The sequence below is a fragment of the Dipodomys spectabilis genome, unplaced genomic scaffold (assembly GCF_019054845.1).
Source record: "Dipodomys spectabilis isolate Male_0828 unplaced genomic scaffold, ASM1905484v1 ptg000169l, whole genome shotgun sequence".
Lineage (NCBI taxonomy): Eukaryota > Metazoa > Chordata > Mammalia > Rodentia > Heteromyidae > Dipodomys > Dipodomys spectabilis.
The window spans coordinates 4,142,527-4,167,792 of NW_024870846.1; the positions used below are offsets into that span (position 1 = coordinate 4,142,527).

The following is a 25,266-nucleotide window of genomic DNA, read 5'->3' on the forward strand; positions in this document are numbered from 1 at the left end:
TAGCTGTCTTTCAAGAGGTGGGCGTTTATTCCTGGCATAGACAATTTTAAAGCAACAAATTGAAAACAGCATGAAAGAAACATTTGCAGCTCATCTTATCTTCATGGAGTTTTTTTGTGTTTTTTTTTCCACAATTTTAGGTGGGTTGTTTTTGTTATATTCTATAATGACACAAAATAGAGACTTCCTTTTCTGTTTCACTGAGACAGTAAAAGACAGTAATCTGTGAATTTCCTCAATTTCAAAGTATTTTAACATTTTCTTTTAGGTATGCAACTTACCAAATGACTTCTCACTAAATGCAATTTCCAATTTTTCTTTCTATATTGGTAATATTTTTTAAATTGCTGGTAGCAAAGAAGCTAAATCATTCTACATTTACTTTGCTTCTGTTTAGTTCCTCTTTTCAGAAGTCACTTAAGCTTCAGAAATTACCCATTATGTTTCTGGGAAAGCCATTCAGTACTGTTATTAAACTTGAGTCATCCAGTGTGCTTTATCTGCGTGCATGGCTATTAGGCTCCTGTTAACACAAAGAGCTTGGTTGCTGTTTTGTCAGATACGATCATTTGAGAGGAAAAAAGGTTCATGTGAATATTTGCTCCAGAATTTTTTGTTTTGGTTCTATCTGTCACAATTTAGGAACAATTCTCTTTTTTCCCCTCCCTCTTGTGTGTATAAAAATGAGCTTTTAAGGTAAGCAACTTCTTCTGTGCTGGTTCCTATCATAAGCCCATGTACCTAGTATTTCTGAGTTCGTCTCTGAGCCATTCTATACTCCATCCAGTTAAAAAGTTATTTTCAAGGAAATGTACTCATTACCTTACTCATGTAAGGGTTCTACCAACACACCTAGACACACACACACACACACACACACACACACACACACACACAATTTATCCGAATTACCTCACTTGATTATGGAGGTATAAAAATTCCACAATAGGCCACGTTAAAATGAAAAGATCAAAGTAGCTGGTAGTATTACTGGCCCACAAAGCAAGGAAGCCAATGTTGTGATTCTTCCTGGAAGGCTTTGTGTCCAAGTGCCTGGGATCCTAGAGTCCTGACTTAAGAGTAGCAGAAGAGTTGTACTAGCTTGGAAAGAAAGCAGATCATCATCCTTCCTCCTCACCTGTTTTTCCTTCTGATGCCTCTTAACGGCTCGATGTCCAGCCATAATGAAGAAAAGCCCTCCCGTCTTTGCCTGTCGCTTGGTGGGCCTAAACCTAGTCATTCTAAACACGTGGCAGACAGCCTCCATCTTCTCATGTATCCTTCCTTTTTCACTGGAAGAGGCTCACCCCAACCTGCAGAAGCTTTGAGGACCAACAGTACTCCCCCACTATCAAAATAGGCCTTAATGCCTCAAACTGAAACCTCATATCAACCATCACAAACATGGTGATGACGTGTGTGCCTCACGGAATGTAGGACTTTTGGATTCTCCCCTACCCTCCAAGCCACTTGGTAAAGGAATTTTGAAAGGCTTGACTTGGTGATACGGTTGATACAACAAATAAGTGAAGTTTTCCTCATGATACAAAATACATTGATATTCTTGAGTTGGAAAGAACTGTAGACACTGGAACTTGAAAGAAATACAGAGCATCAACCCCCTCACCCATGAGAGTGGAGTCCTGAAAGGCCAGACGTAACCTGTGGTATAAAGATGAAGACAGGCCTTTGCCCTGCCTTGTACAAACATGGCCTCCGGGAAGGTATGCAACTCCCCTGTGATTGGGTAGCATCACTAGAATTTTAGTACTGGCTGCAGAAAGATACCGGTAGTTAAGTACTGTCCCTGTGACAATGTTCCTGAGGAAAAAAAATCACCCTAAATGAGGAAATGAAGAAATAATTGTCATGGAAGTAAACCTTATCTCAGATTTCTAACAAGATAAAACATAGGTTTTTTCCTATGAAAATAGAAACTCATACAAGAAATGAACTCTATAAGCTATGATTATTAACCCAGTGAAAAGAAGACCTGATCATGAGTAATTAACAAAAGAAATCTGTGAAACACAGAGTCAAAACATCATTAAGGATGCTGGATAAGAAATGTACTCATGACCTTGCTCATGGAACTGTGACCCCTCTGTACAGTATTTTCACAATAAAAAACTAAGAAAAAAAGAGTTTGGTTGATTTCATTTTGTTGGCTATGACATTTTTGTATTGATTTATCTGATTAGTCTTTCTAGATTTATTTTGCTACACTGTTAAACTTATTTAATGTTAAAATGAGCAGGGTGGCTGGTGAGGTTAGTTGGTGGATCACACCTGTAATCCTAGGGACTCAGGAGGTAGAGATCTGAGGATCACTGTATGAAGCCAGACCAGAGAGGAACACCTGTGAGACTCTTACCTCCAATTGACTACCAAAGGTGCAGAGAAAAAGCAGGAAGTAGAGCTGTGGCTCAAGTAGTAGAATGCTAACCTTGAGAAAAATCTCAGGGACAGCTCCTCGGCCCTGAGTTCAAGCCCCAGCGCGCACGCACACACACACACACACACACACACACACACACACACACACACACACACACTTTAAAAGGGGACCGTGTCAAGTTAAAAATCTCCAGAGTCCCATGTAAGGCTGGCAGCTACATTAGTGATTTTATAAAATACACCCTCGCTACAATCATAATTCTGAGCAACATTACAGATATTTGACAGTAGTTTCTCAGCAACTGCAGGATAAATAAAGGAAAAATAAAATGCATTGTATACAACATTGAGGCAATGCCTCATGAATAAAAATGTAAATGACCTACAACACAAGGATAATATATCAAATACAAGAGAACCATATAAAAATGCACCAGGCAGAAAAATTAGATGACTCATGATGTTATAGAATCTGTTCACTCTTTATAACCTAATGAAGGAAATTCCCCAGGAAGGATTTAATGAGTTACCAGGATGTCTCCTAGAAACAGCTTGGCCCTCAGCAGAAAAGAAACAGAGGATGGAAAAGTTTGAGAGTAGATAGACAATCAAATATTTAGGTTTCAGTTATCCAACACTCTATCTTCTCTCTCCAATTCACACCACTTTGGGTTACATATAAAACAGAAATCACTCAAACAAAAACAGAGGTAATTTACCATTATTAGGGAAAGGATTGCTTTTCCCAGGACAGAATTTTGGAAGTTCTTTTTCTGGAATGGCGTATTCCTTAAAGAAACAAGCTGAAGAGAAAGAGGGCCTGGGATGTGTGCGTGTCTGTGATTTGTCTTTAAGCTTTGTGGATATGGGTAGATTCACGCTCTTAATATGTCTCATTCTCAAGTATTTTCACAAGGACAGTGAATGGACAGAATGCTTCCAACTGCAATCCTTAGACCTCAGCCTCCTGAGTAGTTATGATTACAGGCATGAGTCATTGCAACGCAGCTAGGCCTGTGCTTTCTAAGCCAGTCAGTTCTGTGTCAACTGAGCTTTAGAAATTTTCAATTAAATTAACAAATGGTAAATTCTTCCATCTATTGACATGATCATAGAGCTCTTGTATCCTATAGCAACAACTATATATATATGTAAATGTGTGTGTGTATATATATGTATATGTGTGTGTGTATATATATATATATGTATGTATGTGTGTGTGTGTGTGTGTGTGTGTGTGTGTGTATGTGTCTTTACTCTCAGTTATCCCCTTTACTTCTATCTTAATTGGAAACAGACTTTTAAAGGGTCATATGAAAACTGTGGCACAATTCATAAGCTCTCCATGTTTTCTGTTTCTAAGCCTATACACTGAAATATAAGCTGCATGTGCTCAGGAATCGCTCTGTGTCTGCACTTACACGTTCTTACATGAACTCCATGAGAGGATTTTTCTTGCTATCTCTCTTCAACCTATGATCAAAATGATGCCATAGTGGATGAGATTTGGGACAAAATTACAAATGAAATACCTCTTACCCTTCCTCAGAAAAGCTTAAGTCATGCTGCATCCTAGCTCTGTGGAAGAGTACTTGTGCAGAAAGCACTAGGTGCTAGGTTGAATCCCCAGCACCACAAAAAGAAACTCCTGAGTCCAATATATTTCCTAGTACATATGAATACATATATATGTACAGTATATGTATGCTTTGTATGCATACATATATGGATATATGAATCATATATTCTTGCATACATGTGTGTATATATACATGAATATATACATGTATATATTTGTTTTGCAGGCTCTGATATTGACAGGCTGCCAATGAGCACTGATGAGTATCAGTTTTTCCCCGACTCTGACTTTGTGAGAGGTAACTACCAAAGTGAGTGTCCACGGGATAGCAGGAAAATGCAGAATGGAGTTTAGCACCAGGGGGAGAGCTGCAAGGACTTTCTGCTCCGAAAGCAAGGTGGATCCTTGCATTGTAGAAGCCAGTGCTCCTGGGAGCACTCCCTGCCTGGTGCAATTTCACTACCACCATAGAGGCGCAGGAAGGAGAGTTTGAACCCCACCCACTAAGGGACTGCCAGGAAGGAGGGCACGGGTAACTCCTGGTGGCCTGCACTGTGAAACCATTGCCCTTATCACCAGAGAAAGTATTTCCATCTTAAGGGTAGAAGTTCATGAGCACTCACATGGTGGTTCCAGCCCTAATACCTACATGAAGGACTAGGAGATGGAGGAGGTAGCTCTGAAAGCCATTGAGAGGTAGCATGAGGAGGAACCATCCAAGGAGTAACAATTCTGATGAAATAAATGATCCAGGCACTGTGAAGAGCATGTGTCCCCTTCTGAAATACATGGCCACGGTGACATGTTTTCAACTGAAATCATTGGTATTGTCAGTGCCATTCATTCACTAAGACAAACCTATGACTGTAAAGAGAGCTCCCACAAACAAAAGAGACAAACAGTCTATATTATCTTTCAGTACATCTTCTTCGCATAAAGCATATACACGGCAATTGTTGAGAGGAGTCAGTCTACAATCAAGGCACAGGTTCTTGAAATTCTGATTACAGGTTTGCGGGCTTAACTACAATTTCTTAGGGGATGAATATGTGAATAATCCATAGAAAAGCTATTTGAATTTATGTCCCCTCAAGTAATGTTTTCCTCTTATTATTAAGGGAAATGGCATTATGGCAATGTATCTTATCCATTATTTGGTTTTTGAAACTATGTGGACCTAGTTTGGTATGTGTTGTTAAGGTAATAATTAGAAGGAAAAATTGGGCTTTGTGTTTGTTGTGTACTTTCTGTGTAATGTTTATTGGGCCTATTTTAAAGATTTTGATGAAATTTTTATTGTACTGACTTAAATATCTTCCTTGTCTGGGATCCTCTTAACTTCAAGACTAGTAATTCTCCAGCTACATAGAATTAGTCTTTACAAATAGAATTCATTATAATTTATTCTTTGCAAAAAAATCTGTTTAGGGGCTAGGAAGGTAGCTCAGTGGTAGAGCGCTTGCCTTGCATGCCTGAGGCCCTGGGTTCGATTTCTCAGCACCACATAAGCAAAAAAGAAAAAAGCCGGAAGTGGCGCTGTGGCTCAAGTGGTAGAGCGCTAGCCTTGAGGTGAGGGACAGCGCCCAGGCCCAGAGTTCAGGCCCCACGACCGGACCCAAAAAAAAAATCTGTTTAGAATTGGTAGGAGAGATTATAATATTATTGTACTCCCATAATTTAGAAAATTAATTTATTTATGAGAACTTAGATGGTTTTACTGACTAAATATTCTTTTTGGAAGGCAGTTGAATGAACTATAAAAATTATGAGTGCACTATTTTTAGATTTTCTTAGATTTTTGTCCCATTCCATCCAATGGTTCATAATGTAAAAGGTTAAATACTACAAGCAAATGTACTTTGGAGTGTTTACACCAAATGCCATATTAATCCCAGTATAATTAATGAAGCAGGAAGATAGGCTAGTCCCCTTCAAAACACATGAACCAAGAAGAACAATGTAAAACATGAATCTTATATCTCCTTCTTTGGCCACCAACAAGCTAGATTAGTTAAACAAATACACTTTGGGTTAATTTGAGGAGCTCCAGGATTATGCTGTAGTTTCATTTATCAATCATGAGAGTCCCATTGTCACCAGCTTCAGGGATCAATATTTTTACAAGGCAAGCTATTCAATCAGAGATTCATACCGCTGTTTGGCAGTATCTTTATACCTTTCTCAGATGTAAACACTGGCCAATCAAGTCCACCATACATCCAAATAGAAAAGAGGATAAATATTGGAGGCATGACCAACATTTTGTCCTGTTGTCCTATTGTTCCTTATCAAAAGTGCCAAGTTATATGCCATTGTTGGGAGAATATTAATTGTGGGCATTCTTTTATTATTCTCATTCATGAGTCATTTAGATTTGTTGAGATTTAGAAATAATGTAGGCCAGTAGTTCTGAAAATATGGCCCCCAAATTTGTAGCTTCGACACCTCAGGGGACAAGTCTGTGGCCCCCTCCCGCTGACCACAAAAACTGAGGTTAAGGAGAATGCCACAATCGTGCTCTGAACAAATCCTTTGGATGATTCTGAGGCCTGGCGAATAGAATTGAGTAGATTAGACAATTAGAACTTTACAATAAAATTGTAAAAAATCAAAAAGAACTGGCATGAGGGCTGGGAAGGTGGCTCAGTGGTAGAATGCTTGCCTTGCATGCATGAGGCCCTGGGTTCGATTCCCCAACACCACATAAGCAGGAAAAAAAGCCAGAAGTGGTGGTATGGCTCAAGTGGTAGCACGTTAGCCTTGAGCTGAAGAGCTGAGGGACAGCGCCCAAGCCCAGAGTTCAGGCCCCACGACTGGACCCAAAAAAAAAAGAACTGGCATGACTCCTAAGTGGTCTCATAAACAGATTGGGATTTGCTGTCTCCCTCCCTGCTCCAGCCCATCCTGCTGAAGAACCAAATTACACACAGGAGAAATCTGTGACCACTTTACTAACAGAAACGTTAGGGATTTGTTACCTTAGGGTGTCATCTCTGATGTAAAACATGAAAAATTAGCACATGGAACATGTACACGAGTAAATACTGCACAAAAAATGTCATGTGTCACCCTTTTTAAAGATATTCTGTACGTAGCCTAAGCCGTGAAGTAGATATCAGTCACTGCACATTTAAAATATACACTGTTCTGGACCATTGAATTGTTATTCAGATTTTAGGCAAATCTAAAATAATATTTTTAGGAGAAAGCAAAGGCAGAGAGTACCATGGGTAACTTTCCATGTCATCAGAGATTGTTGGTAGGTAGGTTTTTGTTCCCCTGTTAAAGCATATTACAGTGGATTTCAAGAAAGAACCAAAGTCAGGTGCTGGTGGCTCACACCTGTAATCTTACTACTCAGGAGGCTGAGATCTGAAGATCATTGTTCAAAGCCAGCCCAGGCAGGAAAGTCTATGAGACTATTATCTCCAATTAATCACAGAAAAGCTAGAAGTGGTGCTGTGGCTCAAGTGGTAGATTGCTAGCCTTGAGCACCCAGGCCCTGAGTTCAGCCCCAGGACTTGTGGGAAGGAAGGAAGGAAGGAAGGAAGGAAGGAAGGAAGGAAGGAAGGAAGGAAGGAAGGAAGGAAGGAAGGGAGAAAGAAAAGAGAAAAGAAAGAAAGAAAGAAAGGGAGGAAAGAAAGAGAGGGGAGAGGAAGGGAGGGAGGGAGGGAGATGGAAGAGAATAGAAGGAAAGAAAGAAAGACAGAAGGAAGGAAGGGGAATGTAAGAGACTAGAAGGGAAGGAAGGAAGGCAAGCAGGCAGGCAGGCAAGCAAAATAAAAGAACCTAGTTACCACTGCAAATTGGACTTAGTCCATAGACTTCAGATTAAGCTAAAAAGCCTAATCATTCAAAAGCATCTCAATGTCAGAATAACAGAAAGAGTCCATATATTATGCTATCACATATTTTATGAATAAAATCATGTGTCAGCCATGCTGGAGAAGTTATACAAAGTGTTAAAATGGGCCTAGAATGCAGGGGAAAGGGAGTCAGTCATACAGTTGTCAGAGGGACAAGTCAGGCTAATTCTCAAAGTCTTACTGCAAGCCCTCTGTCTTTATCTATAGACCACACGGTGCTGCTTCGCACCTGCGTGCTAGAAGTCAGGAACAAAGGATTCTACAATACCCAATGGCTGTGTCTTCTCAGCCAGTTCAACTGTCTATTACAGGGAACAAAAGGAAACTATCTTAACCAAAGAACTCTGATAAGAGACACATTCGGTGGTAGTTAATCATCACCGCATGTAGACTAAATTTTACCCTACAGTCTTTATTTTCCATCTTTCCAGGTGCCCTCTTGAGGTGGGGCACTAGTATCTTGTAGCAATTTTGACAGGCAGCAGATCTTCGAGAGCAATTTTCCATATTCATAATTAAAACCTGCTTCACCTTTTTTTGTAACAATGGTTCTAACAGGATAAAAGTTTTCAATTCTAAAAACCACAGGAATCGTCCATTTGCTCTGCTTTGTGTTTGTGTGAACATAAACGTTTCTTTTTACCCTGTGAAAATCAAATGAGCCCTCTGATTGTTTTCCTTGTTTCATCTTTAAGTTGACAGCATGCTAGTCTTTGGTTAGAGAAATTATCAGGCAAAGAGATTGTCCATCAAGACACTTTCTTTGTGGATTATAAGAAATAATTCAAACAACTCATTGGGCAACTGAACTGTCTTTACTGAAATTAATTGGGATTTATGACTGACTTGACTTTTAAAAATGTAAGTGGTAAGCAGGACATTTACCTGACTTGCTGTTCTCTAGACATTATCTCTATACACTCTTTTGACTATTATAGACCTCTTGAGCTTCCTGTGAAATTATTCAATCGTTCACTCTTGTGTAAGTCGTTGCATTAAGATGATGTATATTGCAGATCAAAGAAGGAATTCACTAAAATACAGCCATCTTTCTAAACAAGGGTATACTTAAAATCCAGCAAATATTCAGAGGCACTGCTGGGATCATAGGAATCACAAACATCACTAATAACACTGTCAAGAAGTGGAAAGGGTCTAAGATTGTGCCCTTTATGCAAGCTAACAAGTTGCCCTGCTACCATTTTGAGGATGCACATGGAGTACATGCAGAGTCTGGCTCAGGGGCATGCTTGGAGACCTCGGCCAGGCTGCTCCTCCCAGCACAGCATTAGCTGTGATGCTTTTCTGAGCCTCAGCACTGCAGGGAGAAGGCTGGCGGCAGCGGACCTGATGCAGGTCCTGTAACAAGAGCAGAACTGCAAGTTTAGGAAAACATCGTATTTTTTTTTTTGTGAACATACTGTACAGAGGGGTTACAATTACATGGGCAGGATAATGCGTACATTTCTTATCAAGCATTGCAGCCTCCTCCTTTGTTTACCCTTCACATCCCTTGAAAACATCGTATTTTGTCTGGGCAAAAGAATCCTGTCTGATCTTTTCTTCAGAGGACCCGTCACTTGACTTATCCTGGAACAAATTAACCTGAATTCTATGACTACAAATAGCCATGAAGAGATGATGGGGAACAGAGGCAATCCGTGCCTCTGCTCAAAGCCTGCTGCAGTCCCAGGACTTCTGAGAAACCGTCTGCCAACCAACTTTCACAGGATTGGTTTTACTGCCTTGTTTTCCCAGTAAACACACTTCCGTTTAGACTTTTTAAGAAATCTAAATTGCCTCCTTGACTGGGGACTGCACATAATAATGAAGCTAGATTAATCATGTTTCCACTCTCATATTTATTCCTACAACACACATTTGGTGATCCAAGTTAGCTTTATTTAGTTGGGTTGGGGGCGGGGAGTTCGCAGCTTACAATCCAGAACTTGAGCTCTTGCTTAGTTTTTCATGGCTGGCATTCTCCCACATGATGCACACTCCACTTCTGGATTTTGCTGATTTCTTAAAGAGTCTCAGTAACTTTTCTGCTCAACATGGTGTCCAACAATGATTCTCAGATCTCAGGCTCCTGAGTAGCTAGGATTACAGACGTGAGCCACGGGTGCCCTGCCTAGCTTTGTAATACAATTTAAATTTTTTGGTCAGTTGTGGAGTTTGAACTCAAGGCCTGGGTGCTGTCCCTGAACTTTTTTGCCCAAGGTTACTACTCTACCACAGTACCACTTCCTTCAGAATGATTTTTATTTCCCCATGAATCCTAGCCAAATCATATAATTGCATTACTTTGACTCAACAGGTAATTAATTAGTGATGATCAAACACACAAAAGGCAAAGCCTGCGATGACGAGTGTGATCTATGTGCTGCTGTCTCTGAACAGAGCACTAAGATGCTGTCTGCATTTGCAGTCTTACTCATGAATATTTATTGCATACTTGCTGTGTGCCTGGTGCTTTACAAGACTTCAAAGTCACAAGAGGTAAAAAAGCTTCCTGTCCTCAAGCTCAGCCTGATCTCGTGGAGGAGACAGAAAAGGATAGAGAAGCGAGTTAAGATGAGAAACACAGGGCGACAAACGACACAGAGTGGAGTAGTGCAGGCGGAGTAAGGACGAGGAGGCGGAATTCCTACAGGAGCTCACCAGGGAAATGCAGGGATTCGCTAGCCAAGAGCTGAAGTTGGGATGAATGAGAAAAAAAAAACACCAGATGACACCAGAGAAGTGTGTACATCCGAAGCCACTAGGAGTGCTTGGTTAAATGCACATCTGGGTGAAACAGAGTTCAATCAATTTAGGAATACATTCATCAAAAGCAAGTATCGAGTTAGAAGGGAGACCATTATTTCCATAGCAAAACAATGTTTTTATGTAGACTTTTGCTGTAGGGGAGTGGAGTGGATGGGATTTTTTTTTTCATGGAGGTTAACTAAAGAATCCCAAAGCTAGGGCTGGGAAGGTGGCTCAGTGGTAGAGTGCTTGCCTTGCATGCATGAGGCCCTGGGTTCGATTCCTCAGTACTACATAAGCAAAAAAAGCTGGAAGTGGTGCTGTGGCTCAAGTGGTAGAGCACTAGTCTTGAGCTGAAGAGCTGAGGGACAGCGCCCAGGCCCAGAGTTCAGGCCCCATGACCGGCAAAAAAAAAGAATCCCAAAGCTGTGCTCTTGGAACTACCACTACGAATCTTCAATGTGGTTGAGAGTGTGACCTTGCTTAAACTAGGGGATTGAAATCACAAGATCAACCTGATCGCTGTGGCAGTGGATGGACAGAGGGAGGGAAGGGGTCACTTCACACATGAGAGCGTCTAGGTAGAGGAAAGGAGCAGGAAGCAAATGGTGGATCCAAGACATGTTGGGGACATCTGGTCTACAGGGCTTCCTTACTGGCTTGTGGACCAAGGAGAGATGGTAGGTAGAAAGATAAATTCTCCTTTCCTTCTCCTCTACTCAGTTTTCTGTCAATATACCATTGGGTTGCTGGGTATTAATCACTAAAATAGTTTCAGTGCAGAGGGAAGGAAAACTGACTAGAGAAGAAAGATGCTTCCCTTTCATTCTTGGCAATGGACAAGATTCTGTTCCCTGGTTTTGTCTTACTTAAACCTATTTGACAAGCACCAAGTTAGAGAGGTGTGAACGATGTCTTCATTTCAAAAGCCACTCATTTTTGTGCAGGTGATAAGAGAATGTCACAGTTAAAAGATTTTTGTTTCAGCTATTGGGTTCACCTGGCCAAGGTCCCCAACACAAGTCACCTTTAAACCTCAGTTTTCTAAAGGAAGGTTTTTCTAAATTTATCAGAGCCTAATTGGTTTAGAAAACTAAGCATCCAGGGCTGGGAAGATGGCTCAGTGGTAGAGCACTTGCCTTGCATGCATGAGGCCCTGGGTTCGATTTCTCAGCACCACATAAGCAAAAAATGCCAAAGTGGTGCTGTGACTCAAGTGGTAGAACACTAGCCTTGAGCTGAAGAGCTGAGGGACAGCGCCCAGGCCCAGAGTTCAGGCCCCACAACCAGAACCCCCCCCCCAAAAAAAAGCAAACTCAGCATCCAAACCAAAGTTTCAGATAAAAGAAAGCAAGTGGCCTGGGTGCAGGTGGCTCACACCTGTAATCCTAGCTACTCAGGAGGCTGAGATCTTAGGATCAGCATTCAAAGGCAGCCCAGACAGTAATGTCCATGTGACTCTTATCTCCAGTAAACTACCAAAACCTGGAGATGTGGCTCAAGTGGTAGAGCGCTAGCCTTCAACAAAAGAAACTCCCTTATAGCACTCAGCCCCTGAGTTCAATGTAAAAAAAAAAAAAAGTAGTAAGTGAAATGTTCTTGATACAATCTATTGTACTTTATTTTGCCCATTATTTCAATTGTATTATCTCACTCAATCTCCAACAGTTCTGGGAGCATTGATAATGTCATTTCCATTTTTACACTTAATAGACACCATAAGATTTTAAGTTACATAATGTGGACTTAAATACCAATTTATCTCATGCCCTCCTCCCCCCAAATAATATATATAAAGTTTTTTTCAAAACTTCTATTAAGGTATAGAATGTTCCCATCGCACTCTTATTCCTAAACTTGCTTGCAGCCCTTTTCTGTATCATGACTCAGCTCACATAGTAAGCCATGTCAGCCCCAGAAATCTCGAGGTGTTGGCAGTGTTCACCCCCCCCCCATCTCTTCTCTCTCATGCATTTTCTCTCACAACTGCATCCAATCTCTTTAATTTTTTTCTCTAAGAATTATATTTCTAAGCCTCCCTGCTTAGAGAAAGTGATAGAGTCAGACTCATATCATAGTAGTACTGCATTTATTTCCACCTTCTAAACGTAATAACCCACACTGGGAACTTCAAGCATATCATCTTGTTAAACCTTCACAAGTCAACCGTCATTAGCCAAATGCACAGAAAAGGAAACTGCTGTTTAACGGGATAGAGGAACCTGTCGCACACATCATAGCTGAGCCCAGCCCGGTTTTCTCAGCAAGGACACAGCCGCTAGAAGCAGAGTTCATCTGGTTTGATTCTTCCCTTATTACCATGTTCTTCCGTTCTGCTTATGACACCTACGTCCCCTCCCCCCCAGCTCTGATGTTTGTGACTGTTTCTTCCTTCTTCTCAGTATGTCAGATTTCTTTGATTTCTGCAGTGCCAGCTTAGTGGTTATGAGTTCTTTTATTTTGTGCTTCTCGTAGAAAAATCTTGATTTCTCCAATGACTTGAAAGGATAATTTTTCCAGGTATAGCAATGTTGGCTGGCAGTTATGTACTTTCAGGGATTGAAAGATATGGTTCCATTTTTCCCAGCTTTTAGGAGTTCTGCTGAGAAGTCTGATATAATTCTGATGCTTTTCCTTTTGTGAGTTGACACTTTTTGGTACTGCTTTCAATATTCTTTCTTTATTCTCAGTCGTGGCATTTTAAGTATAATGGTGTATGGAAAGGTTCCTTTCTGGCAATGTCTATACTTAGGGGTACGGATGCCTGAAATACTTGGACGTCCATATTTACCCCCAGATTTGGGGAATTTGGGGCAAATTGAATCAAGCATATAAATAAAATCCAGGAAGAGAATCGTATGATTGTATCAGTACATAAAGAAAAAAATGTAAAGCCCTTAACAAAATCAAAATCCTGTCATAATAAAAGCTCTGAAGAAACTAGGAAATAATAAAATCTGTATAGGACAAACCTATAGCCACCATTCAGTAAATGGGGGAAAGCCTGTGTTTCCACAAAACTGGGAATGAGACAAGGTTGTCCACTCAGTTCATATTCAGAATGCTGTTTGAATTCTGAGCTCATACTATAAGGCAAGAGAAAGAAATGTGGATGCATGTAGGAAAAGTAGAATTATCCCTAAATTTGATAATATACTTAAAACACCCAAAGGTCCCACCAGACAAGTCTTAGATGTGATAGACACTGTTAGCAAATAGAACTAAAATATATTCTCCCATACAGTGACAATAAAATAAAAACAACATGAATGCATAAGGAAGGAATAAGACGATGACTTTTATCACTGCCTACTCAAGTCAGTAAAATCGTGTTTAATAGGAATTGCTCAGCCATGGAAGTGGAGATATGTGGAAGAGAACCAACTGTGAGCAGCGTGCCCAAGTAAGAGCATAAGGTCCCGAGTTCAATCCCTAGGACTAGCTGGTGCTACTCATTGGCAAGTTTTAGACTTTGAACTTACTGTACAGTTAATCATTCTGATTGAGAACCCAGAAGACAGAATCTTATTATAGCAAGTAGTTGCAGAACTTTCTTAGTGAAGATAAACTTTCCTAGCTCCCATCCCACCAAGCCCCCCTCTCCTCTTCTTGTCTACCTGTCTGCCAGCCATTTTCTCCTGTCTTGTCAGGTCCTGGATGATTACTGATAAGTTGGAAAAGAGTAAGAGTTATAAGGAAACTCTAGGGAATGCACATAAATCCAAACTGCTCTCCACTCTCTAGTCATCGACCATGAGAAACTGCTCTGTCTGGGGGAGATTTTTACCCACCATATATGATATGGTAGAAAAGGAAACAGCTAGAAATCTGATTCAATCAGTCACCATCTTAAAATCATTATGACACTTTCTGTCTCCAACTAGAAAAAATTGTCCTCTCAGTAGAGTGTGACAAACTCTCCATGGCTTATTTCTCTCTGTCTCCCAATCCCATCTGCTATTGCCTGCTGTCACGACTTTTGTGTTCATTATTACAAAACAATGAGGGCCAAGTTCATACTGACAAACGGTAAAGAATCTAAAGTCAGACTATCGGCACATTGTGGCCTTACAAAATTAACAAAGGGCATATGTGTAAATATATACATTGAATATTCACATATTTAAGGAGATACTTTTGTCTGTGATGACTAAATGGCTTTGGAAAGCCAGCCATGAAAAGGAAAAGCTGTGGCAAACTTTGACTGTGATATTCCATTTTGGTTTATGAGGACTTTATTGAATTTAGTAGGCAGTGATGAAAGTCATTGTCCTTTGAGAAAGGATGATGAGAAATCTTACCTTGGTCAAGTCGAGCAAGTTTTGGACACAATATTTAACTTTTTAAAGTCATATCAGAAGTTCTTGGACCAAATGCAAAGCTTGTATCAATCGTAGAACAAAAGTGTTGAATTGCATAAAAAAACCTGACAGCACATTTAATATAATGTCATGAGATCCCGTTTAGTCTGAACTTTCTGAACACCGTGTCCTACGTAAATTTATTTAACACTCAATAATTTTGTTGATAATGTTACAGTTAGAACTCAGAAAGTATACATTGTGTAAGGAGTCTCATTCTCATTGAAAAGTGTTTCCATGAACAAAGCAAACAAACACAAATGACAGGCCAGTTCACAGCATTGTAATACACAAGCTGCAATGTAAGTTTTCCCAGCGTTTAATTCACTACGTTTAACAAGCAACCACAACCACCGGAGCAGCAGGACAGCCCCTGCTCCTGCTGTCAGTGGGCGGACTGCCCAGGTATAGCATCTCTTGAGGCTGTCTTAAAGAACCGGCAGGCCTCAGTGGCTCCTCCTGCATTCATCCACACTGCAGCAAGTCTGGCCAGACGGTAGGCAGCCCAAGGGATCGCTGTGGTGTACTCAGTCTTGTCCTCTGTGAAAAGTGTAATGAAAAGTATTCATTTTGCCTTTCTCAATGCGTTTGCTTGACATAGGAATCTTGGATAAGGAAAGAAAAAGGAACAACCCTCTGATCGCCACCCTTCATTGCTTTCGTAAATTAGGATTGTGCTGTTGGGGCTGAGGGGGTCAGCAACCCAGAGGGAAAGTTGGGGAACAGAGCACTTGCCTTGGTTCCAATCCAGCCTTGGTTGGGCCTTGGTTCCAATCTCCAACCCAGCATAAGGAGGAGGAGGAGGGGGGGGGGAGGGGGAGGGGGAGGGGGAGATGATTATAATAAACTATGGTGAGGGAGGAGAAGGAGAAGGAAAAGGAAAAGAAGATGGTGATAAGCTATGGTGAGGTTAGGCACCTTGGGAAATGTGCCTATTCTGAGATGAGACTCAAACACTGTTAGAGCATGAGTCAACCTTGCATTGCATACATGCAACTAATTTTGAATGCTACTGATTGCCTATGTTGTGTGTGTGTGTGTGTGTGTGTGTGTGTGTGTGTGTGTGTGTGTGTGTGTGTGTGTGTGTTGGTTTGGGTTGGGTTGGGTTGGGTTGGATTTTTATCGGTCATGGGGCTTGAACTCTGGGCCTGGGTGCTGTCCCTCAACTCTTCAACTCAAGGTAAGTGCTCTACCTTTTGAGCCACAGCACCACTTCCAGTTTTCTGGTGGTTTTTGAAGAGAGTCACAGGCTTTTCTGCCTGGGCTGGCTTTGAACTGCGATCCTCAGATCTCAGCCTCCTGAGTCGCTAGGGTTACAGGCGTGAGCCACCAGCACCCAGCTGCCTAAGTTTTTTATATCCAGAAATATATTCTTGGGTACTAGTTTTCCTACTTGAAAAAAAAGTGTTTCTTTGTACTAGTTTTAAGTTTTAGATAAGGTCTGTAGTGGATAAAAATGTCCAGTGTCTTCATAATGTGTGACTTTAAGGACTGTTAGCTGATTTGTCACTTCATTCCTGTGATTTGTAGGACATTAACATGAGCAGCTCCCTGCTTCATTCCTATCGGGATCTTTATACTCCTAACTTTTTGTTTGCTAAAACTGCTGAACTACCTTCAAATCCAGGAGGAGATGCATAGCAATCTATGTCTTCTTAGCACCGTGTTCAGATATTAGAGCCGAACCTTTGAAAGTCACAATAAAATATTTATGATATAAGAACTAAATACCTGAATCTTTCCTCATAGAATATTTCCCCATTCCTCTTGCTCATTAATATTAATGAATTTCACTCCATAAATTCTCTACTCTTATTGTCTCAACTTAGGCTGTTTCATTTCAATATTTACCAAATTATTGCATACGACAGGTTGCTTATGAAGTCTGTAACTACTCAAATGCATTCTGTGAGTGGTAATGATGTGTCCAGCTATGTTGCATAAAGAGATCCCAATTGTAGAGAATTAATATCCCAGTAGATAATTATGAGAATTAAAATGCAAAAGAAATCAAGTGCATGCAAACCAAAACAAGTAAGTGGTATATCAACCCAAATAATACATTTAATGGTATTTGTTTGCTATGGAGAATTTATGGGCTGATATTAGAAATATAATTATAAATCATGGTAGAGAAGTTGAATTTGTTCAAAGGATACTATAAGCACATAGGAGAATCTCGAAATGTATGGTAAAATGAAATGAATAGAAAGCTAATGACTTTATCTTTCAAAATATAATTCTGTCTGAATTTCAAGTTAAAGCAAATCCACGGGTATGAGTCCCGCTGTACGTGCTGCTTTGGGGTCTTGTTTGTTCATAGCAGGAGCAGGGAGTGACCCTAGGGCTTCATATTTGCCACGTGGACGCCCTGTCCGTGAGGCGCACACCCCAGGTCTGTTTCCACGTTGGTGATTTTCGAGGTAGGGTCTCACACACACGCTGCCTCCTTCTGCTGCTCCTCCTCACAGCTGGAGAGCCATCCCTGGGGATTTTGTTTTTCAGTTTTTTATTCAAGTGAGTAAAGCTTCTGACCACCTGGAACCTCCCAAAGACTTTCTGAATCATTCCAGGATCTTACCAAAAGAAGATCCAGAGTCTTAACTTTTTAGAAATGGAGTGAAGCTCAAATACTCTAGGTAGAAGAGATATTGACCAGACAGTGGTCGTTGTATCTAAGTTGTAGCTAATGAACATGTAATACATTATAAGTAAGATACTAGTTAACTACAATTTGGGGTTGATTCGACTTTTGGTATAGTTTTAACTTTTACCTAGCTATAAGGTTAGAATATAAATATTAAACACTCCATTAAAAAATCTGGATCCAAGTCACCTGAGGAATCGTTCTCAGACGCTTTTATTCCATACCCCAATTTCTCCATCTGCTCTCAGCTTCACTGGCCTACGCCTCCAGTCTCCCTGTCCATTTCCCTGTTAGTCGCTAGAAACAGCTTGCTGAAGGAAGGCAGTATCCTCTCTGACTCAGGCCCAGTTATGAATTCTTTTTTAGGGCCAATTCCTTTCTTCACTAGGGAACTTGATTCCTCTATTTACTTATTTCTCTTGTGCTTTGTGTTAGTATTTTGTTTGATCATTTGAAGTAACAATACCCTTTCATCTCTCTCAGATTCTACCGAAGATCATTAACACCCAAGTCATTACTAAGTAACATTAGGCCATTTCCTCTTGCCAATTAATAACCACATGTTTTATGCCTTGGGACCCATCTGACTCCTTACCAAAATAAATTTCCTTTTTGATTGTATATCAGGAGTGAAATTGGTTCGTAAGAGCAGAGAACAGGCACGCAGGAAGAAGCGCTCAGGGACACGGGTGCAGTCCGGGATGGGGCTCTTAATTCTTGGGGATGGATTTGTTGTCACCTGCCTCTTTTCTTCTATGCATGGTACCCATCTTTGGTCTTGCGTTCCGATTCCATTGCTGTTTTGTGCTATATTGGGGCTCCTTCTAGTCTATCACCAGTGTGACTGTTTGAACTCACAACGGGGCGGGGGGGGGGGGGCGAGGGGGGACTTTCCTCGTGAGACTGGCAGGCTTCCCCTTCCCTGTTCTTCCGGCTCTGGAGGCTGCTGGGTTGGGGGAAGAGATTTCCCATCATTTTGTTAAACCAGAGCAAGTGTTTGCAAGCTCTCCATTGCCAGTGCAAGTCCTACTTATAGCGTAGCGCTGTGTTTCTGGGCGTGTGTAAAGTGCACAGCACGGGGACACGGAGGAGGAGGAGGTGGTATGAATGTCATCTCAAAGTACAGTTGAATACGATATGGTTTCATCTCCCAGATGAGCATCGTGTAGGACATTTTGATAGAAAATGTGATTTTCTGTGAAAGCAAATGAGAATACAGAGTGGTGTAGAAACCAGAATTCAAGAGGACTTAGAGACAAACAGCGGTTCATGGGCTTTGGCTGTTCATCAGTAGCATCCCTTAGCTCCCCTGGGGTGCGTTCAGCTGCTCTGCCTCTCCAGTGAGCTGGAGGCGTGGGAGGAGGGGTTCAGCTAGGACGGTCCTAGAATAGGGTGCACAGGTCTGGGCCATCAAGTTTTTAATTGAAGCCACAGAGTTGAGCTTTGTTTTGCTTTGCTTTGCTTTCATGCACAGTGCCCAAGGGCACCATTCAAATGAATGCTGAGAAAATGCGTAATTATTTCTCTCTTTTGTTCCCACGCTTAGGGTTGCCAAAAGGAAAAAAAAAATCAAACAGCATTTACAAAGCCTTCCTAATATTCCATTCTGATGGAGGGTGTTATTTTTCCGATAAGCATTGAACAGCCTAGTTCACGAATTGTCTGAAGTAAATCTTCGGTTGATGTAAGGAACATCATAAATTAATTTTCAATTAGGCTAGAAATGATTCGCAGAGGAGGGGAAGCAAGCACAGCTAACCTTGAAAGAAAATAATATCGCAGACATGCATGCAGTCGTGAGAGACAGCGCCAGAGGTGCTGGGGGAGGGTGGCTGAGCAGAGGAATGACAATGGCCACGTGGGCGTGCTCCTGCGGCCACGCAGCTGGGGGCTCGGCCGGGTGTCCATCTCCGTCTGCACAGCAGTGGCCATTGATCATCTGCTCTCCTTGTCTGCCGCCCTTCCCAGCATGGCTTTCGGCCTAGGAACAGTCAGCAGCCTCCCTTCCTGCGGGATCTTCCTGTGAATGGAGGGAGCACTGGGAACACTGGTTGGGTGATTCCCTGGGAGGCCGGGAGAGCGGCACATATTCAAAGGCAAAGGCTCTTCTGAAGGTTCAGCCTAAACCCTCACTCTCCCAATTACCAATTCACAAGTAAGATGAACTAAAGGCATGCCCCAGCATTGCTCTAAACCTTTAAAAAGTAAAATAAACCCCAAAGCAGGAACGAGGTCTTTCGCTGTTTTATTTCAGGCCTCTTTGTGACAATGGTACTGGGCTTGGCACTGAGAGCCTTACACTTGCTAGGCGGGTGCTCTACTTTTGAGTCGCCACGCCAGCCCTGTTTTGTGCTAGATATTTCTCAGGTAAGGCCTTGCTTCCTTCCCAGGCATGCCTGAGTCCCGCTCTCCCTGGCGTGGCTCATAGGCATGCACCACCACACTCAGGTCTCCGTTGAGAAGAGGCCTTGTGAACTGTTCCATTGAAGTTGGCCTTGAACCACAGTCCTCCCAATCTCAGCCTCCAAAGGAACAAGGATCTAGGTGTGAGGGACCAGCTCCTGGTACAAACGTGTTCACTGGCTGCCCAGTCAGCCCTCTGCCGGGGGCCTACCACCATGGCTCTGGACCCCTAACCGGGGGAGCTGGGACCAGCCTGGTTCACTCAACGACTCCATATTCAGCCATCCCACGCCAAAGGCATGTTTTTCTTACCATCTGAAAGTTGCAGATGAAGAAACTGAGAACCCCAGAGATGAGCTGGTGAGTGGCAGAGGCAGAGCTTCAAGGGGCAGGTATTGTGGATTCAGGGTGGGGTCTGTACCCCCTCCCCGCCCACTTTTCCCTTCCTCTCTCTCTTCCCACCCCTACCCCTCCCCACCATCTCCAATTGCTCTGCTTCATTCTCCCTTACTGAAATCATCCACGAAAGGGAACCTGACTCAGCGGGGACTTTGAAGGGTCTGTGAGGAAGGGACTACTACTTTAGGAGCTGTGGGAAAATTTTATGGAACCAGTGAGAATTGTGGCCCAGGAGCTGAACTCACGACCCACAGGGCCCCAGAAGGAAGTAGAGTTGCAGAAGAGCGAAGGAGGAAATACAGAAGCTACAGGCACAGAAGGCTCTGGAAGCTCAGGAGCACCTGCCTGGGAAAGCCACCTCCAGGATTGGGAGGCACACTTTCTCTCCTGGGCCTGCGTGTGTGTGGTGAGAATCAGACACACAGCAGAGAAAACATGGTTCCTGTCTATTCTGTAAGAAGGGTCTGGCATTACCTTAACACTCAAGCAGTTCTGCCTGTTTGCATTAGCCTTTTCCTACCCAGTTCTTCTGGATCTCTTCCCTCCAGTCCAAGCTCCCATTGCTGAAGGGTAGTGTGTGTGTGTGTGTGTGTGTGTGTGTGTGTGTGTGTGTGTGTGTGTGTGTGTGTGTGTGATCAGACATATTGGACAAACTGTCTTAAAGCCAATGACATTGCGAAGGGCAGAGGCCCCGATCGGACCTGGGGAGGAGCTGCTCCGCGTGTCTGCAGGAACAGATTTTCTTCGCGGGATCCCTCTCCCCGGAGAGCAGCCACACAGAAATCAAACTAAATTTATCTTGTCCTTTGAGTATAATATCAACTCTGAAGAAAGCCGTGCATGCTGCATCTATTTTTCTTCCCTAAGCCCATGCATGAGGCACAAGTTGTTCTCAAGTGTGAAGAATAATTACTGCTTTAAAAAAAAAATTTTTTAAAAAAGACAGGGTAGCTGCTGTTAAGTTCATCTGAGAGCTTTCCTCGAATGAGCGTCTTTCTTCCGGCTGGCATTGGCATCAGGACTGGTGTTCAGCAATTGCTTCTGTTCTCGTTTGCATTTGACAATTTTGCATCTCGAGGCTGTGCTGGTGAGCAACCAAAAACATAGGTAGAAATTTCTTTAAGGATATTTTGGGTAAGATATAGCTTCTCCTTTTCAGTAAACATCAAGGAGTGTCGCATTGCTGATACAGCTTCCGTTATCCGGGACCCACAAACTCATTAGGGCAAACCGGAGCCTCTAAATCTGCCATGGAAAATGCTTATTCTTGGTGATGGATGGTAGGAAAACTGTAGTCTGCCTGTTCGTGGAGGTTTTAAAAAGAGCATGTAATTTGCTTCTTATTCTGGAAAGTGAGCACAATAGAAATGCAGCTAATGAGCTCTCTATCAAAAATAGCTTGTAAGGAGAATGGCTTTGCTACTTTTGAAGGACTGAAGGATGGAAATTTAAGATTCCTAGAAATTTTACTTGTCTGGCATCCAAGGTTCTTGGAAACATACATTTGGGGGAATTATTGGTCTGCAAACATTTTAAATATCATCAAAGATCAAAATTATGAAATACTCTTTACTAACTTCCTTCCAACCAGCTCAGTATTGAAGTTTTGCAGTCTTCTGGGACTAATGGTTGCTTTGGGGAGAGGTTGTGTGTGTGTGTGTGTGTGTGTGTGTGTGTGTGTGTGTGTGTGTGTGTGCATGCACACACACATGCATGCGCACACACATGTGCATTTACTGGAGTTTGAACTCAGGGCTCCACCACTTGAGCCCTGCCTCTACTTCTGGCTTTTTTACTGGTTAATTGGAGATAAGGGTCTCATGGACTTTCCTGAATATGCTGGCTTCTAACTGTGATCCTCTGATCTCCACCTCCTAAGTAGCTAGGATGGCAGGGGTGAGCCATTGGCACTTATCCCCTGTGCCCAGCCTACTTACTATTTTTTATCTGTGTATCCACCTGTCTGTCTGTCTGTCTGTCTGTCTATTGCTCTTCTGAATCTGTTTCTCAGTACAACTCTCTTCTCCTTTCCAGGTCATGGGTTCGGTCCATCCAAAATGTCTCGTGCACAGACATTTCCCAGCTATGCCCCGGAACAGAGTGAAAATGCCCAGCCCCCATTGTCAAGGTCCAGCAGCTACGGGTTCAGCTACAGCTCCAGCCTCATTCAATGACACACAGGGGCCACTGCTGACCAGAGAGACAGTCTGTCCTGGACCTGCCTGCGGGGTCACCACACCCTCCGCCCCCCGGAAGACCAACTGCAGAACACATTGACGTGGGTCAGGTCTAGCCTCGATCCCAATGGAAGGTTAAGAATTGGAGTTCTGCTTCCTAGCTTCAGTGGCTAAGTCCTTTATTTATTGAATTTCTATGGGGGAAATCTATGTTTTACAAAAGTAGAATCCAAGTCGTACGCACAGTCATTTAAATACACTAAATTCGTAGGGTCTGACAGGAACAGCAACCTTGGCCCTGGGGGAGATGCCTGCACTGGCAGGGGCTGCAGGCGTGCACGCCCACCCCTGGCCTCACATCTAGGAGCAGGGTCTGTCCTGAGACACAAAGCTCACCCACCGCTAGTCTGCGGCTTTTTTCGGTTTTGACAGAGACAAATCTAGTCAACTCTACAAATCGTATTTCAACTCTTCATATAAATAAGCCCAGTGACAATGACAAGGGAACCTGAAATTAGAACACTCCATGAAGCGGGACCCCGTTGCTCTACTGTGTGTGTGTGTACGCGTGTGTATGTGTGTGTGTGTATGTATGAGAGTGTGTAGAGACAAATGCAGACGTGGATATATTGCTATATCCATCGCTATATAACAAGCATGCATCAGCGTGCTAACGGTGGCAGGAGGTGCTTGCCCAGCTGTTGAGAGCTGTATCTGTGGCATTAAAATCATGACTGTGTGGTTGAATAGCTCTTTGTAAAGTAGTGCTGCTTTCTTCTTTTTTTAAAAAAAAGGCTTCTTACTAGTGAACGTATTTCTGTTGTCTGGTTTGCTCCTGTGACAAGAGTTAAGTGGATACGTTAGAAGGAGAATGTTCTGGAGACACAAAAGGCAGCCTGGGCATCACACACACACACATACACACCTGTCTGGTTTGTGCTACCTTGTCCTTGACTCTGTCTCTCCTTGCCACCCACCTGAGCTGCGTGAGGCAGATCTGTGTGGCCGTCGATCACCTCCCACAGACTTCCAGAAAACCTCACCTAGTTTTTGCCATCAGGCTTAGAACAGATGCAGGAAAGTCAATAGGAAGCCTGAGAATTTTCCAGAGCCCTTTCCCCAGAACCATCAGAGGCTTAGAATACCCTGGGGAGCCAGGACTTGGTAGCATTGAGATTTTTTTTCCTTGTATTGGACTTGTTTTGTCTGAAATTATGTAAGAAAAGGGATCACATGTAAAATTTTCCGCCCTGACACAAATGACAACTTTGCAAGGTTCAAGAGGAAGGAGCAACTTCCATGTGAACAGAGAAACTCATGCTGGCCTTTAGTTTAGGCAGTAAAAGAGAAATAAAAATAAAAATTCTTCTGTGTGGATCCTCTGCTACCATGTGTCCTATGATTATCTTCCATGGACTCTGGGGTGAGTTCGAAGACCAGGCAGAACTGGGCAGGCGCGATGACAAGTTGACCCTATTTGTTCAAACAGCAGCGTGATTTTTCACTAGCACGGTGAGTCTCCTGAAAGGGTCTCCTTTTCACTGATCCCTGATCACATTTTTCCACCCCTTCGCAATTCGTGTCAGTAAATTCCTACTGCAGAAAAATGGCCCTGTCTTTGTCCTGACCAATTGGCCCCCAGGGCAGCCAAGAGAACTCTCCAGATCACTTACATAGGCATGAAAACCCCGTCCAGACACTCATCCTAAGAGTTAATGTGGCTGTGACAAATAATTATCCTCCGCCTTTGGGGATTAGAGAGAGAGAGAGAGAGAGAATGAGCCCAACTCTCTCTGCACTGTGAATTCTGCGGACGCAGCAGAAAGCAGATGATGTCTGCTTCCGAGGTCACAGCCCTTCCTTCCCGGAGCCTAGCTTTCAGGGTTAACACCTCTGATGCTCCTTTACCTAAAGGTCACATTTGCTTTAAGTACCACTAGTCAAGTGCTCCGGAGCAGCCCTGCCCAAGCTGAGAGCATCCGCACAGCTCCTGCGCAGCCAGCCTCTCCCAGGCCTGCTCAGTCGAGCTGTTGCTTAGCCACCACCACGAGTTTCTCCCAGGGACTTATGGGAAAAGACCCTCAGGGGGGTCCACGTTCACCTCTCAGCGTTATTAATGTGCCAGAAGCACAGACAGCAGGTCCCCGGGGACTCTGCTAACGACACGAGCCTGCTCTTGTGGCTCTGGTGGCAGACCAGTGTCTGCCTGAGGCTGTTTGCAGAATGCCTTTTGGTGTTCCCAACAAGCAAAGTGGGTAAACAATCAGGCAGGATTAACCCTGGGCCAGTTTATTCCGAAAATAATGTCACTCCAACAGAGCGTGACCAAGGAGTTAGCTTCCTGGGCCTTGAGCCCAATCCCATTGTGGTGAGAAAACACTAGAAAATATGTCATGGTCCACTTAGGGAGCTTTATTCCAGCCTGTCGAAGTGTACTTAACCACGCAGCCAAGTCACACCTGTTCTGTGAAGAGTAGGAGACTTTCTAGTCAAACAGGCACCTGACACAAGTCGGTGTTTCTTGGAATCAAAATCACAAGCAGATAAATCTACAAAAACCAAAGATGGGAAGTCACCTCCTGGAGCTTTGTTAAACACCGAACCCACTAGAGTTAGCAGGACGGCTGCCGATGAGCTCTCAACTCATCTGAGCTTGTCGGTTTGTGACAGAAGAAGGTTTACACTT

The 25,266-nt window shown here is 42.8% G+C and overlaps 1 protein-coding gene across 1 annotated transcript in view; it reads left to right on the forward strand.

Annotated features, from left to right (window-relative positions):
- Positions 1-24,712, forward strand: part of Dok6 (docking protein 6) — a 283,082-nt gene extending 258,370 nt beyond the window's left edge. The window contains exon 8 of the mRNA XM_042693499.1: positions 22,438-24,712. Coding sequence (XP_042549433.1) covers positions 22,438-22,577 — 140 coding nt within the window. The 3' untranslated portion in view covers positions 22,578-24,712. The remainder of the gene's footprint in view (positions 1-22,437) is intronic.
- The last annotated feature ends 554 nt before the right edge of the window (positions 24,713-25,266 follow it).